The sequence below is a fragment of the Aythya marila genome, assembly GCF_965140915.1.
Source record: "Aythya marila genome assembly, chromosome: 2".
Classification (NCBI taxonomy): Eukaryota; Metazoa; Chordata; class Aves; order Anseriformes; family Anatidae; genus Aythya; species Aythya marila.
This window is the reverse complement of record NC_139043.1, coordinates 25316228-25333567: the sequence shown is the minus strand read 5'-3', so window position 1 is coordinate 25333567 and position 17340 is coordinate 25316228. Positions and strand designations below refer to the sequence as shown.

The window sequence follows — 17340 nt, the reverse complement described above, 5'->3', positions numbered from 1 at the left end:
TCATTTAGAAGGCTGACTGATATTTCCTCCAGAAATGTGATTCCAGAAGGGCTCTTGTACTGCAAAAATCCATCACGGTCCTGAAGCTGAAGGCATCAGATGCTGGGGCTTGTTCCCAGGTCTTTGGGTTGCATCTTTTCTGCTTAGATAAGGAAGACCCTCATGCTCAGCATGGATGGAGACCACACTGCAGATTTAAATGTCCCTGTGTAAAGTCTGATTTAACCTGTCGGTCTGCCAAGTCTTTACACACCTGCACTGTCTGTGGACCCTGAAGGTGCTGCCACTGTGGCAGTGAGAAGTGGGCACCCCCCAAAAAAAATGTCGCCAACATCAGCAAAGTCTCTGCATGCCCAGCCTTGCTGTGTAACACCTTTTGTTAGATTTCCTTCCTAACATGCTGCATGTTTAGCAGCTCCGTCTAGTATGCAGAAGAGAAAGCCACCTCTCCAGTAACTCGCCTTGCTGTCCCCAGCTGACCCAGCAGTTCTCCTGTCTGGCCACAGTGGCCATGAGCAGCCACCAGGGTTTTCATGTGAGCTTGTCATAGCAAAATACTTTCTGGCTGTATGTGCAGGATGAGTGGATCTTCTATAGATCTGTGCTCAAATTCATTACGTTCACTCAGAACATCTGAAAGATGTGTGTATTTTACCCTGAGAAGTGAACAGTAGTAGTCCCTGGAAGACTGTTGGTACTTCATGGTGTGGAGTTGTGTTTGACTGATTTCCAACATCAACCCCTGGCAGCAGGTCACCCCAGAAAAGACACTGGAGCAGAGTCTGAATGTATCCAGAGAGTTAAACATCCGTAAGTGTTTAAGTTCAGGTATGGCTTACTCACAGTTGGACACCTGTAGTTTAGTTGTGTACAGCTGAGCTACTCACCTAGTGCTCCTTTTAGCCAAAGGTAGACATAAGCACACTCAAGGCACAATCTACCTCACTTATTTTAGATATCTCATTTAGGATGAACTAAATTTTGTTCTAATTTTCATCAGCTGTACTAAGCTGGTATCTTTTGACTACAGGAGAGATCACTTAGGTATCTGTACTTCATCTCACAGATCCTAGCTGTAGCATTAGAAAATCCCTGGAGCATTTAATGGGATCATGGAGTGGTTATAGCCATGTCGTCTAGGCTATATGCCTAGATGCGATGATCCTTGTGGGTCCCTTCCAACTCGGGATATTCTGTGATTCTATGATTCTATGATCTAGTCCCCAGGAAATGCAGACCTACATCTTACACCTCAAACCTAAGCGTAAGTATAAATATATAGGTTGCTAGAGGTACTCCATGCACCATTAAACTGGACTGGCTCAGGCTGTGACACCAGCATGTCCAGAGCAGGCAGAACTTTGATATGGCTGCAAAACCAACCCAAGGTACTGCATCAGCACTTTTGGATAGTAGCTTCTTCCATGTCCCAGCCTCCTTTGTCCAGTGACTTGTGCTCAGGTGTGACAGTGGAGGAGAGGTGCCTGGAATAATGCAAGCTCTTACACCTTATTAAGGATGACCTCCCATCGTTGTGAGAAGATGGCAGCGGATCTTGTGAGTGCTTTGACTCCTTTCCAGTCCAAATGAAGAGTGGGTCAAGTGTTTCCTCTACTATTTGTTAGGCTACCCTGACTGCCTCGGTCAGTCTACTTCCTATTCAAGATTCCTTCCTGAAAAGCTGCCTGCCTCTGACAACCCTAGTGCCCACTCAGAGACCAAGCTAATAAAACCAATTGAGCATGAGGAGGCTGCCCTTTGTCCTGCCCCACACTCTGCTTCCTGCGGTGCCAGTGGCCCTTGCATGCGAGCACTGCCTGGAGCACCACATGGACCCCACAGGAGCCCAGTCCTGTCCTGCAGGATTCAAAGCTACAGTCCCAGGAGAGCAATCACTGTGGCAGGATGCATGGATGAGGCTGGATTAATCACTGTGCAGGATGCCTAATTCTGGGCTGGCTGCCTTTCTGGAGTGTAGGCATGGACAGGGATGCTGTTAAAAATATCCCTTGTTGCTTAATTCCATATTTTGTTTTCTTGTAACACAATCTAGGATCCCTCTGAGCAATTGTGTACATTTTGTTCTGTAAATGGTTTAAAAGTATATTAAAACATTAATCTTAGCCTGAGCCCCTGTGTGCCAGGTTTCTGACTGGAACACAATTTAACAGATGACTCATAGTAGATATATTGTATAATGGTATGACGTTCTGATAGTTGGTGATTTATAGCTACAATAGTTAGCACTGTCTTGCTTTGGAAAGTCCTTTTATTGCTTATTTGTGTAACATATGGATACTGGGAATTAAAGAACATTTTCATAGAATAGTGTTCTAATAACCACAAAAATAATGTGTAAGGCAGGTCAATAACCAAACTTTGTATTACTCCTTCAATATGCTAAGTTAAGAATGTCTGCGAATGCATTTTATTGCCTTCAGACTGAATTGGAATAAATCATGTCTGGCCTCTGTGGCGAGCAGCATGAACTCTCCTTGAGAAGAGCTGCTGTGCGCTGGGGTGTTCTGCAAAAGTGAAGAGGAACCTCGCTAACTGATTTTCAGAAAGAGTGAATATGCTTATTTCCCTTTAAACAAAGAAATGCACAGCTCTAGTGATGGCCCATGTAGCTGGCTTGGTTGAAAATTAATAACCTTATTTGGCCTATTCTTACCAATTTATTTCTTTCAAATGTCAGCCTGGGGCATTTCAATAGATGGATACCAACTGAGAAGAGAGGCTTCATTATGCACACTATCAGGCTATCTTGCCCTCATTTTTCATAGGCCAGGCTCTGCAGAGTTGGCAAGGACTGGTGTGAAACACAGACCTCCCAGCTTGCCAGCCTCAGTCCCCTCACCCATTGCAGGAACATGGACGCACAGGACTCTGTACGAGTTTCCTTTCTTATGCTAAATCTTAGCATTTTTATTCAGACTGAATTACTAGGCAGACCTACTCAAAAACAATTAGCAGTTAATTTTATGTTACATTTTGTTATTATTGTTGAAAGCAGTATTCTGTCCTTTATGTGGTCTGAGTGTTTTGGTTTGATTTGCCCTAATGGGTAACGATGGTGATTAATGCTGATGCTTTCTGTCCATAAACTGTCAACCAATAACCAGGGAGAGTCCTAACAGAGAAATGACATGTACGTACATGTGCATTGTGATAAGGGGCTGTTAACTTAGCCAAGGAGCATGTCATGCCAATTACACTGCAGTGCCATTGCAGGGTCCTGCATAGGCAGATGGAACTTTGGGATTCCCCTGACAGGTTTGCAATATTAACAGAATTTATAATACACTAATAAAACCTGAAAAAAATCACAGGCATCAGTTCTATCTCCTTCTTGTAAAAGAAGAATATTTTTGTTTTTGTTTTTTCTTTCTTCCCCATTAAATTGTTTCAGCATCTTTTTGAAGTTCTTTCATTAGCTCATTCTGCAGCTGAGGTGTTCATAAGAGTTACAGAAATCTTAGCAATATTTGCAAGACAGGAAAATATGCCTGACCATATTCTGATTGGCCCCTTTTCCCACTGAGCAGTTAGCCAGAATTCATCATAGAACCACAGAATCCAACCCCCTGCCATGCGCAGGGACACCTCCCACCAGACCAGGTTGCCCAAAGCCTCATCCAGCCTAGTCTTGAGCACTGCCAGTGATGAGGCATCCACAGCTTCCCTGGGCAACCTGTGCCAGTGTCTCACCACCCTCTGAGTAAAGAATTTCTTCCTAACATCTAATCTAAAACCTACCCTCTTTTAGTTTAAAGCTGTTATTCCTTGTCCTGTCAGCACACTCCCTGACAAAGTCCCTCCCCAGCTTTCCTGTAGGCCCCCTTTAGGTACTGGCAGGCCGCTGTAAGGTCTCCCTGGAGCCTTCTCTTCTCCAGGCTGAACAACCCCCCTCAACCATAGGAGAGGTGCTCCAGCCCTCTTAACAGTTTTGTGGCTCTCCTCTTGACTAATAACTTCCATGTTAACTTCTAAGACTTCCACGCCCTTCATGTGCTGGGAACCCCAGAGCCGAACTCAGTGCTCCAGGTGGGGTCTCACAAGAGTAGAGGGGGAGAATCCCCTCCCTTGCTCTGCTGGCCATGCTGCTTTTGATGCAGCCCAGGATATGGTTGGCTTTCTGGGCTGCAAGAACATGTTGCCAGCTCATGTTGAGCTTCTCTTCAACCAACACCCCCAGCCTCTATTTGTGCTTGGGACTGCCAGCCCAGATGGCCAATTCAGGCCTATTTAGGGCCACTGTAGATTGTATTCATGGGGACAGAAAATAAACAATAAAGGACATCTTGGGTGCTGTCCTGCAGATCTATGAAGAACTTTCTTGAACATTTGTGTTCATCAGTGCCCTGAGAACAAATAGCAGTAGGCCGCCTCCCTGTTCACAGAACCTGTCTCTTGCCAGGCAGCATTCTGCCAAAAATAGTGTCTTATTTTTGCCTGTCCTCCCAGAAACATAGGAGCTGCTTTCTGAGCTGGTTACCTGGTTTGGGGGATTTCCTGATAATTGTATCCCACTTTCCTTTGCTGCACAACCACCATCCTGTGCAGCATAATGCTATCTGTCTCCACTTTCTTTACGGGAGAAGCATTTCTCTGTTCCTTTGCTGAGGGTACAGGCACACCAGCCAAAGCAGCAAATTTACAGAGCTGCATGAGAAAGGACCAGCTATTTCATTTCAGCCTGCCCTGCTTGTGAATTAAACACCAGTAGCTTAAGTCATTTGCACACCCACACACCAAGAGATGATGACATCTTACTCTCTCCATCATGAGTGCTCGTAGTAGCAGTAGCAGTAGAACTAGTAGTATTGGTGTTGTGATAATTCTTTGAGTCCTGGATCTGAACGTGCTGCACATTGTATGAGACATAAGTGCAGAGCCTCTGCCTCAAAGAACTTACCAACAAAACATGTTTGATTTCAACAGAAGACAAAACACCTAGATCTTTAAAAAAAATAAAAAATAAATCAAAGTTATCGATCATGGAGGTGATGGAAGATTTGCTCCTGTATCATCTTGCAGTTTCATTTTACTCGTTTCTGTAAGAATAAACACTTCATAAAACCTACTAGTTCTGCAATTTTCCTGGCTAAGGCTGATGTATGCTGAGATGTGCAATTACATCTGTCATGTTTTGTTCACACCATGTATGAATCCAGTTCTCATCAGTAACAGGTTCTTTTCATTTACATGCTCTGATCTAAGAAAAACACTCTCTTTTCATTGTAGGAAAATATTTCTACTGCTGAACTTAGCCACAGCTGAGGCCTGCTGCGTTTCTTAGCTCATCCAAAGGGAAGATTAATTTTCACTGTAGTTTGATTAATAGAAATTTAACATAATTCATCTCAGTGCATTTCTGTGCTTAAACTATTTGTGTTAACTTTTTCAGATTTATTCTAAAATTAATGTGATGTGGATCCAAGTACTAATCATGCACATCCTTCATGTCTTGCCAACGGTAGTCTGTAACTTACTGCATAGCAAGTGATTACATTACTAAAAGAGTAATGTAATGTAATGGCTAAGCTGTCTGCATAGCCATTACTCTGAAAAATAGGTACTTCATTTTATTTTTAAAGCCACAAGTGATAGTTCATGTGGAGGGCACAGGAAAGAAAGAAGTGCTCAGAGCAGCTCCTCCAAGGAGAAGCCCACAGGCAACCACGGGGAACCACGTGGACATCCATCCCGAGACATAGCCAATCTTATCGGAACTGTCTGGGGAACAGCTGTCATTGCTTATAAAGTTCACTGATTTTTTGCAGACAGATAGAACTGACTTTTGTCAGGGAGAGGGCCACCTGAGCATGGCCAGGCTTTGGGAAGCTCCTGCCAGGCAGGGCAGTCCTTGCAAGAACTGGTGATTGATGTGGGAAATGGAGGGAGGCCAGAGGCCAGCTGAGGGGTTGCATCATGCCCATGCAAGGGAGCCAGGTAAGAAACATTGACCCAGCTGTGTGAAAAACAGTCCAAACATGATTAAAGAACCTTAGTGAACACACCTGCCATCAGAAAAGAGCAAATCCTTCTTCATCCTTTTTTTTTTTTTTTTTTTTTTTAACCTTCTTAGACCACTGTACAACCTTTTTCAGCATATTCTGTAGAAACTGTTCTGACACAGCGTGGACAAAAAAATATGGCTGCTTTGCCCTGTGTGATGAGCAGAAAAAAATGAAATGGCAAAAACAAAACAAAACAAACTGTCCTTCAAGTTATTCCTGTCAGAATCCTTTAACCTATCCTATCAATATTTCTGTATTTTCATGAGCACCAAACTGAACTGTAAAATTGAAACAGTACTACAGAACTAAAGGCCCATGTTCTGGCAATTGGCTCAGGAATGTTTTTCAGCAATAGAAGGTGGTGCATCGTATGGCTCTCAAACACACTTTTCTGCTCCAGAGGAGCACCCTGAGTTCCTCAGACAGACACAGAGTGCACAGTCCTCTCCTTGCTGAATGGATGAAATGTCAACTTCAGAGAGGCAAGTCAGTCCTAAAAACTTCTTACAGTCCAGGTAATTAGCTTGGGAAAATCTGCTGAAGCGAAGGGGAAGGAATATTTTCCTGTGGCCACAGATAACAACTGACACTTTGCCATCACTGCAATGACCTCGGATTTCTGCGTAGCTGCTGCTGGTCCCTGAGGAGCTCTCTGTGGGCACAGCATCACCCTCCTGCTCCTCCTGGGCCACCTGGTTGTTGGGGACACAGTGGAAGTAGATGGACATCAGATCCTTTCAGAACAGGAATGGTATTGTCCCACACCAGCTGGCAAATGGACACAGGACGTTTCTCTCCACCAGCAACTCAAAGCCACAATCTCTCACTGTATGTCTGCAAGCTTATCTGAACTGCAAGCAGGAACCACTTGCCAGCTTCACTGGCTCCATTTAGCTCTACATGTATGCATATTTTAATTATTTGGACAAAATAAAGTAAACCTATATTACCACAAAGAGGCCAGGCCAGTAACCTGTGTACCCTACCAAAAATACCTCTTTTGCTCACGGCACTTATCCTTCCCAAAAGAGTGAGTTCAGAGCTGGGTGTCACTTAAAGAGTGAGCAATTGGGAGAGCTGAGCAAGCCTTAGAAAAGTTTGATTAAAAACGAAAGAAGTAATCCAAACTGGAGCTCCAAGTTACTGTTTTTTCTTGTCCTTCTAGATCAAGTTGCCTGTTTCACTTCTTGAAATTGTCAGACAGCTTTTGAAAGTGTTTTTTTTTTTGTTGTTGTTGTTGTTGTTGTTTTTGTTGTTGTTTGTTTGTTTTTTCATAGTAATTTTCGGAGTGCTGATACATTTTTTACAATTCTGTGAAGGTTGTTTGTTCCATTCATCTCATTTTCAAAAGTTTAAAATCCCTGTCACTGAGATGCTGAAGAAACCCAGGAACTGGGCATTTTTGTTTCACTTTGTTTTCTTATGTTAGCATTCTTAAGTTTCAAATGTTAGAATTAACATTGCCTGCTTAGATGCAAAATGCTGGTCAAGTGTTCACATTTTCTCATTCGTCTCACAGGTAAGCTGCAAAGTGCTGCAATTCTTCCACCAGTACATGCTAGGCTGCAACTACTTCTGGATGCTCTGCGAAGGGATTTACCTTCACACGTTAATTGTGGTGGCAGTGTTTGCTGAGGAGCAGCGTTTGCACTGGTATTACCTCTTGGGCTGGGGTATGTATGGCATGATGCATAAATTCTCTCAGATGTTTGAATTCTTCCAGCACTTACACACCTGAATTGTTTTATTTACACTAGTAGATCATAGCCTAGGATTGAATTTTTCAGTCCTAAATTTGAGTGTATTTATTTAGATAGGGCCAGACACTCACGAAAATCATCAGGAGTTAGTATCTGTTATTTTCTGCCTCTTGGAATTTGCTGAAAGAAATGCTTAACTTTTGTTAAGCAAAACTTTGGGAGATAAATAGATTTTTATTGAAGCACATCTTTTCTCTGAACAAAACTTTTCTAGTTTTGTTGCTTTACATGCAAAAATATTAAACTGCAACTTTACCTATAAAAGTATACTGGAATGAAAAAAGGAAAATCAGTATCTGTGTCTCACAAAGTAATACACAAGGTATGTAAAGGAGGAACCAGAACTTCTCTGGAACTGAATCCAATATCGGATATGCTTTGACAGATGAAATTTACCCACACAGGAGTAGATAATGTCTCTACTTTTATTTCGTCTAAAAACAGTGATGTCTAAAGCATTTCAGAGAACCATACAGTCATCATTTAAGCAAATGTCAATGATATTCTATGAGAGAGGTTACAAACCCACACACTATTCAAACTATATGTAGTTGCATGCATTCTGCCCAAGAAATCATGTTTTGTTTTTCAACAAAAGCAAACCATGTTTTGCCTTGCTACCTGTTAGTAGCAACAACAGGTATCTACCCTTTGGTCTGCCTGGCCCAGTAAAAGGCCACATAAATACAACCAGTATATTAGAGTGCAGTGCAATCTCTTTTGCATTTAAATCACTATTGTAAATCCAGACACATCAGTGTTGACAGAAAATCATTACTAATAGGTTTTTCCCAGTTTTGGAACTGAATTTCTGGCCTCGTTCCAATTTCTGGTGAGCCAGGCCCCATATCTCAAAACCCACTGGTACAGCCAAGCAGCAGTGATGGATCTTTGTTCATTGTCCCACAGCATTTAGGGACGTTCACTGGCATTTATCTCTTGCAATTCCAGACTGAAGCATGTAGAATTTACTCTATATTTTCCATCCTCTTTGTAAATGTTTTGCCTGTTCAACATTATTTCATTTCCAGCAGAAAAATAAAAAACAGTCCTTCTGCTTAGACAGAGGAAAATTAGGAATTAATTAGATGGGAGAAAAATGACCTGGTGCTGAATGTTCTGAAGAACTTTAAAACCCTGACATCACCTGCTAGTTGGGCATCCAATACCAGGTCTTATTTAGGTGGTAACAGCAAAATAGAAAGTTGTTCCCCACTTATTTGTATTTTTCATTTAAAAGCCTGGTAACTTATTTTCCTCTTCTAGCACAAGACTTAGTACTCCCTGGATACCTGCATTAAATACCTAGAAAATTAAGCACAATTTTCTAGTTTATATGGAGTATAGTGCCAGAGAACAGTATCCAAGCATGTAAGAATTTATTGCATTTTTTTGAGAATGGCATCTTTTCTGAGAAGAGAGGGAGCTGTCATGCTCTTGGAATGAAAAATTCTATGGAACATCACCAGCTGTTAAAAACCTTCCTCAAGAACCATAAATTGAGTTAAAGTTTCTAGACTTTTTCTGTCAATCCAAATAACTGAGCCCTTGTGGAACAAGCAACTGTGCTATTGGAAAGTTTTTATAGTTCAGAAAATCTGAATATACAAAGTCTGGTAGTGCTCTACTTCTGAAATGGAAACCCTACCTGAAGAGTAATTTTAAACACTTCCTTCCAGATTAAACTTTTTCTATTTTCATGTCTTGCAGCGTAAGCCTTCTAGAATCATTCTATATCAAATTATGCAGGAGAAAAATGGACATTAACGTATTTTTTTAAGTGACATTCACTTTAGACAGTGCAATTTAATGCAACTGGGCCAGATGGCCTGCCGTTAAAGTTTATGAGCTAGCTGAAATATTGTTGAGAGCATCATGGTGGGTAACTCAGATAACTGATAACTGATAAGATGCTTGTCAGTATCTGCAGCACTGCCCTAAAAGTAAACAGGGTGGTGGCTGTGGGAATAGCATGATATCTTGAGAGAGAAAAGGTTAATAAAAAAGGACGCAACTCTGACTATGAAACCTGTAGCCTTATTAATGAAACTAAATGGATACTGCCACACAAAAGTAATCATTAGCACCTTGTAACTAAAGTAGAAGTCATTATTAGCAATATGATCTAATTAGAGCTATCTGGCCACCCCTTAAATTTGCATAAATCAGTGTAATTCCACTCTTTCCAGAAACAGTACTCACATTAGGTCTAACTTTAAGCATCTAGCTAGTTAATCAATGGAGAGAGATACATTTCTCCAAAGGGCAATGCAGAGTAACCAGAGCAGGTTGTGCTCTGAATTATAATTCAAAAGATCAAGGTAAATGTACAACATGAGATGAATATACTCATTATTCATTTTTATAACTAATCCCTATGAAAGAAGATCTGTATTATTTTATTTGGAAAAATCACTAATGACATTTGTAAAATGGCTTTATAAAAAAAAAAAAAAAAAAAAAAAAAAGAGAGAGAAAATATAAAACACTTCCATAAAAGGTTGCAGATGATTGAATGGAATCTGACATGGACAGATGTATTTCAAGAATTATGTCTTCAGGTGATGTCCTCTCTGGCAACTGCTGCTGCTGGGAATGTCCTTTTCGTTTGTTATTGTTTCAGCAGGTCAGGAAGTCACCCTTATGCAGAGCAAGATGGGTGCATCCAGCTACAGTCTACTCTGGGTGCTTCAGGCAGCTTCATCCACTTAAAAGTGAAAAGAATAATTTATTCAGACAGAGCTGACACAGATTGTCAGTTCAACCATAACTACAATTAAGCATAATTGCCGGATTTTATTGATTGATTGATTGATTGATTGATTCTATATAGAGAACTTGGCATGACCTCAAGGGGTATATCATACCTTTTCTTGTGGTGGCTGGGGTGGAACCTTTTCTACATTGCTCACTGTTCATGTTATAGCTGGGACCCCTGGAGTGATATGGTACACTTTGGGCCACCAAGACCCAACAGGCCTTCTTGGCGCTCCCCTTCTTACTGCTCATTGCTTACTGCTCATTTGAGCCATAGATGGTCAAGAGTTTCTTACCCTGCAACTGATAAATGAAAACTTTCCGTCGCGTTCCTCAGATTTGCATGTGAATTTGTTGAGCCAAATATTCTAGGCTAATGCATTTAACAGAAGAAGAAGGTCCCGTGGCATCAAGTCGTGCACTCTACTCACAATACTCTAGGCCAGAGCTTTCAGATGAAGACTATTTGTATGCATTTCAGTCTACGTTGTCCATCAACAAAACCGGCTCAGACTTGATTCATTTCCAAAGCAAAAGGATTTTCTTAAGCTGTCAATCCCATAAGGTCACCCTGAGGTTGGAAAATCCTTTCTTTTTGTTCTGAGCTTTTTGTTTTTCTGTGATGCATCATCACTCTAAAAAGTCATTCTGCAGCCAGCAGCTCAGTAATCATTTTCTAACAATATATAAAAGAGAAGGCAATCCGCTTTGTTCTCCCACAGCTGCATTGTCCTCTCAAGTACAACTGCAGTAAGAACTTATTTTGGCAGTAGAGCAACAAGTTGTTGCTTAGAGATACCTGGATACCACAGAATGTCCTATTTATATACTTTTTTGACTTCAGTCTCTCTCCAGCATTGTCTGGCCTGTGCTCTGCAGTAAGAGTACTGGAGAATTTGGCTAAGGATTCTCTGCCTCATCTAAAAGTGTTTATGAAATCACTAACACCTGAAGAAACAAGGAGCCATGTTCCTCCCTCTGTGACTAATCACTGTATCAGCAAGACATTTTCACATGTGTTTCTTATAACTACAGAATATCCACTCGTCAGAACAAACATGCATGATTTATAGGGAGCAGGCAGCAGTAATACCAAAGATGTCCACAAAGCCCTTTGCAAAGGACAGACAATGCAGTAGATGATGACTCCAGCTGTCTGCATATGTAGGATTATACAAGGTGGGGTCAGTATTTTAGCATGGGTTCCCCTATTACAGGTTTCTAGCCTATTGAAAAGCGAGACTGCATACAAGCAAGCTGAAGGAAGATCGAGAGGAGTGGACCACATTGCCACTCTTACAATGTCGGGGTGGAAACAAGCATTTCATAACACGAAGCTGTGACAGGGGAGGGTCAGGCTGGGTGTTAGGAAAAGGTTCTTCACTGAGAAGGTGGTTGGGCACTGGGACAGGCTGCCCAGGGCAGTGGTAATGGCACTGAGCCTGTCGGAGTTCAAGAAGCATTGGGACAACGCTCTCAGCTGTATGGTTTGTTTTTTGGGTGGTCCTGTGTGGAGCCAGGAGTTGGACTCTATGACCCTTGTGGGTCCCTTCTGTGATTCTATGGTTCTATAATTCTGTGATTCTATTACTTGAGGTGTTCAGTACGGCACGGCATGTTCCCAAGCCTTTGGCCTCATGCAAATTTGCCCTCTTCAGGTCCCTGTCAACACAGTGACTTCCCCTGAGGCATCAGCTGGGCTTCACAGATAAAGCAGGAGCTGTGGAGTTATCCCCAGCTCCCATCCTTGCTGAGATAAACCTGCATGGGATGTGTGTGATGGCACAGGGGATGGGAATCTGCAGAAGCTATCCCAAATCCCCACTCCTATGAATGTCCTGGCTCCACACATTTTCTCTGGCCATGGGCCTCCAAAAAGCAGCTCCTTGTGTGTTGTTTATTGCTCCATAATCTGGCATGTGAGTTAATGCGCCTCTCTCTTTCTCAATCCCGATTTACATGGTTATAACAAGTATCCCTGATTTCCCGAGGGAATGCCACACTGAGAACCAAATTGTCTCTGCCTCCATCTCACACTGCTTGCTCACACTCCCTCTTGCACAAGCCACCGTAGCACAGTGGAGCCTGGCAGGAGCTTTGTGAAGCCCCAGGAGAGCATGGCCTATGGACTTGGCTTCTTCTATTGGCCTGCCTGAAGCATCATGCCGTGCTAGGGTTCTGAGTGTAATAGGATTACAGTTGTGAAAACTGGGATTTCACATATATGTTTTATGGACAAGAGATGCTGTTAGTGGAAGTGACACATGAAATTGAAACCAAAAACACCAAGTCTGACCTATACCTTTAATTGTTTCAGGGTTCCCTTTAGTGCCAGCATCTATTCATGCAGTTGCAAGAGCCAAATACTTCAATGACAAGTGAGTCACATGTCTGATTTTGAAGGAATTTACCATTATTTCGTTCTGTAACCCACTTTATTTGGGTAAATAATAAACTCTAATGGTGTATTTCCCTTCCAGCTGCTGGATGAGTGTTGACACTTACTTGCTTTATATTGTTCATGGACCTGTAATGGCAGCTTTACTGGTAAGAATATTATTTGCTATCAACAGTTTAATAATTATTTTAGAAATGATGCTAATGCTGCAGAGAATATATGCTAATTCTGCTAATTCTACAGAGAGTATAAATTTCTGAACTTTAAGTATTCTGGTCAAAATGTCAAAGTAGTTAGTGATTTTCTCTATTCAGGACAGGTTCTTAATAACTCTCATAAATCAGACCTGTAAAAAGACCTCCCCAAAATAATCAGATTTTAAAGCAAACTGAACCATTGCTTGCTTTTGAAATTCCGGGTGGTCACTCGAATCCATTGTAATTCTTTTGTGAATAATGTACTGCATTTAGGTGACATCAATGAGACATCAATGCTTTTGCTGGGCTGAGTAGAGTGCAAGCTGGTCATTCAGTGCTAGTTTTACTGGTTTCTGCACAGGTATGGTCCAGTGGTAGGGCCAGGAAAGGGACTGAAGTGGGCTGTCTGAGCAAAAGCAACACAGGATGAGATTCAAGGTGCAACTCAGCAACATGTACACATATAGCACGTTCTGTGCCAGTGGTGATGGTTGGCATTGTAACACTGACATTTCTGAAAGGTGCAGAAAGGGTTTTATTCAACCCAAGTCCCAAACTCATCTCAATGTGTCACCCAGATAATCTTGGAGGTCTTTTCCAACCCTAATGATTCAATGATTCTGTGGTCACCAAGCTGCAAATATGTACATCTTAGCTACAAAGAAGAGAGGAGGGGCTGCTTTTATGGAAAAAGAATAATCTTTAACTGTTTTAATAATAAGGCATTATAATTGCTGGCTTGTTATTCTGCCATTTCCAGTTTTATTTTTCTTTAAAAGATGTCAGTGTTCACAGAATGTCCTGCTTGATTGGGCACAAGGATCTCATAGTGACAGCCTGACTCAGAAGAACTGAGGAATTTCACCTTTGCAGAGTCTTTTTTCCACCTTTCACAGTTACTTCAAGAAATTGTAAAACTGAGGGTTAAGCAGAGTGAGTGAAGTCAGAGGAAGATGGAGAATAAGGTTTAGATTTAATGCTGAGTGGGACCTCAGAAGTCATTCATTATTCCCTTTTTCCAGTAGAGCACAAATGTAAAATAGTTGAAAGGTCTCTCAGTAGCTAAGAAGTTATGAAATGCTTTACTGAGACTTACTTATTCATGGTTTATTGTTCTGAAAGATCCAAGTGAGATTTCTCATTTATTTATGGATTTGGGGCTATTAAAATAACTATGTTAGTTATGCAGTAAGAAGATACTTATTTAAAAAAAAAAAAAAATCATTTGGAGAAAACTCTATTAATGTTCAGAAGGACAGGTGCCTGATAATATTGTAACAGAGTGGGACAAAGTGAACTGGTTACACAGAAGAAAAAGTCTGTGATACCTGTGGTATTTACTGTGGTTCATTACTGGCCCACGTCTCCATCTCTCTTACTTCACAGGCTCCCAGCACATCCCACAAGGAGCTGTGAAGTTAGGGCCAAGAGCATATGTACATGTGCAAAGCACCCACAGCTGGAATAACTCAGGAAATCAAATACTGAGCTACTCAGAACAGCTGGCCAAAATGGTCACAGGCAAAACTCTCTCAGTTATTTGGTATTTCTTCTGTGATCCAGCTCATTTTAAGTTTTACCTGTGGGCATTGTACTGTGGGATCCCTACAGTCCCGTGGTTAAGCCAGAGCATGTTCCTCAGAGAATATACATGAGCTTGCAGGTTCCGTATCTCCAGGGATGCCCTGGAGATTTTTGTCTCACCTGCCTGTAGACATCTTCAGAGCAGGCCAAAGCAAGATACCTTGGGGACCTCCCCAGTAAGAAGAGAGAATTGGTTACTCTGTGGGCAATTCATCCACCCTACTAAACCTTGAGACGTATATACGAGATGTTTTGTTTCTTAGAAATCCTGAATTTGACCACATCAACATTAAAACAACCTGCCTGTCCTAAGCATCCATTCAGGCAGGTCCCCAGGAAAGCACACAGAGCAGCTTAACATCTATTTTCTGAAGATATTCAGGTACTTTGCAAGGCCTGACTCCTAAGAGGGTGCCTATTATGAGCAATGATAAAGCTAGAAAGTCGAATTTTAAAGCCATTTATGTGTCCTGTATTTTCAGGTTGAATGCCTGTTTAATTGAATGCTTTCACCTATAATGGCTTTGCTTTACAGGTCAATTTTTTCTTTTTGCTTAACATTGTCCGAGTTTTGGTGACAAAGCTAAGAGATACCCACCGTGCTGAGTCCAACATGTATATGAAAGCTGTCAGAGCCACACTAATCCTGGTGCCCTTACTAGGAATTCAATTTGTCATTATTCCCTGGAGACCAGAAAACCGGCTTGCTGGAGAAATATATGATTACATCATGCATATATTAATGCATTACCAGGTACGTTATATAATTGCAACTTCAGCTGTTGGTGAGGTGCTTGCTGTTAAGTTAATTTAGCCAAAGCTGCTGATGCCAGTTGTTTTGCAGTGAAACTGAGAGTGACTGTGGTTTTGCATTTCTTTTCCAACCACTTTCACATTGCTGGATTATCTGCCTCAGCACAAGTATAGGGAAGAATCAGGAGAAAGAGGAAACAATGAACAATGAAACAAAAAGGATCAAATGGCACTATTTCTGAACAAAGTAGAGAGAACTGAGATCACAGAGGGTTTTTATGTTCAAAGAACTGTTTCTGCTGAAGTGCTGAAATTGATTGAAACTGGTGTTGTGAGGTTAATATTAAAATAAGCTGTGTATGCAAATCATTGTGCAGAAGAAATGCCAATACACGGATTGGCATTAAAAGATGGAGACAATGAAGCTTCATTCAGGACTTAAAATTACATTATTAAATAGTTTAAATTAAAATGTAACACTGACATTTTGAATTCATAAATGCTTTGAAAATACATCATCACTCAATAGGGCTGGCTTGTTTTTGTTTTTATTAAACAAAATACAACAACAAAACCACAAAAAAAAAAGACTAAAGGACTTCAAAAGCTTGGTCAACTGGTTTACCCTCTGTAACATGCAGTCCTATATTGACCAGGAGAGACAGATTTGTAATGCATTTGTGAGTAGTGGACAACATGGGTGATCACACCTATTTCTTGTTTCCTTTCATGCAGAAGCTTAATGCAGAAGTTATTTTACTGTTGTAGTAAGTAAACAACTCTAAAAATTCAGTGGTGTTTTTTCCTTAAAAGAGGTGATAAAAGATGCTACCGAAATCTATGCATCCTGTCATCTGAGTCTATTTTCTGCATATCACCTTTATCCCTTCAAAACTGTGGGTGTGCGTGATGCTGCATGCATAGAATAGTTGAAGTGATAGGTCTGTCTGTTTTTGCACCATATGCCATCTTATTTTACAGTTCTGATTAACAGCAATAAAAATCTCTTTCTTGTTTTGTTACCTGTACTATGCATTGTCACTTCAGGGATCTCAACAGCTACAACAGAATATCTCCAAAAAGGTTTTCTGGTGACAAGTTGCTTACACTTTTAGCACATTAAGATAAGAGAGAGTGTAACAATAATAAATTCACTCTTAAAATATCTTCCAACTCCTGCAAGATTGTCAGAGAACTACAAAATAAATGTTAATTGTCCTAATGATGATCATTTTGCAATACAAAGTCACCAAACTTTGGTTAAAAGGCACCCAGCAACAAAAGCAAAATATCATGAAAAGCCAAGGCAATGATGCAGAGCCTTGGCTGGGGCATGCTGGTGTAGACTTACTGCCTGACCCTACAGAAGAGCTCTTGAAACTCCATAGGGTAATACCAGTGTGCATCCAGAAGCAGGTAAAATTTGGCATTTCAGGAGAGGTGTGAGGTTGGGCTGCCAACTGCAGCTAACAGTGGTGCTCCCTTTTCTACCTAGAGTAGATTTTTAATTGTGTTCTGAAATAAACCTCCTTAATCCTTTGCCAGGCATTTCTTGCATGCATATTTAAGACAGCCAGCTATATAATCTCTCCTCCAGTGCTCATTTTCTTATAGGACTGATTATGTAATCAGCAGGTGTTGTATTAGCTTGTGTAGTGGCTATATTTCCCTGCTAGCTATTGCATTCTCATAAACTACTGCTTGTCTCTCCATAAACTAGCGGCAGCCATTATTGTCTGCATCCAGTGGTATGTCAGTCATACACAAGCAGGCATCATGTGTGCTTTTTTTTTTTTTTTTTTTTTTTTTTTGGAAAATGTAATGCACTCTCCATCTTTACACTGGCTAAAGAATGACATTTTATCTTT

General features: G+C 41.1%; 1 protein-coding gene across 1 annotated transcript in view; it reads left to right on the top strand.

The window, feature by feature from the left end:
* CALCR (calcitonin receptor) overlaps positions 1-17340 on the top strand; it is a gene marked incomplete at its 3' end in the record, with an annotated part of 167890 nt that overhangs the window by 135931 nt on the left and 14619 nt on the right. The window contains exons 8-11 of the mRNA XM_082755096.1: positions 7543-7696; positions 12858-12918; positions 13021-13087; positions 15255-15473. Of these exons, the coding sequence (XP_082611222.1) occupies positions 7543-7696; positions 12858-12918; positions 13021-13087; positions 15255-15473 (501 nt within the window). The remainder of the gene's footprint in view (positions 1-7542; positions 7697-12857; positions 12919-13020; positions 13088-15254; positions 15474-17340) is intronic.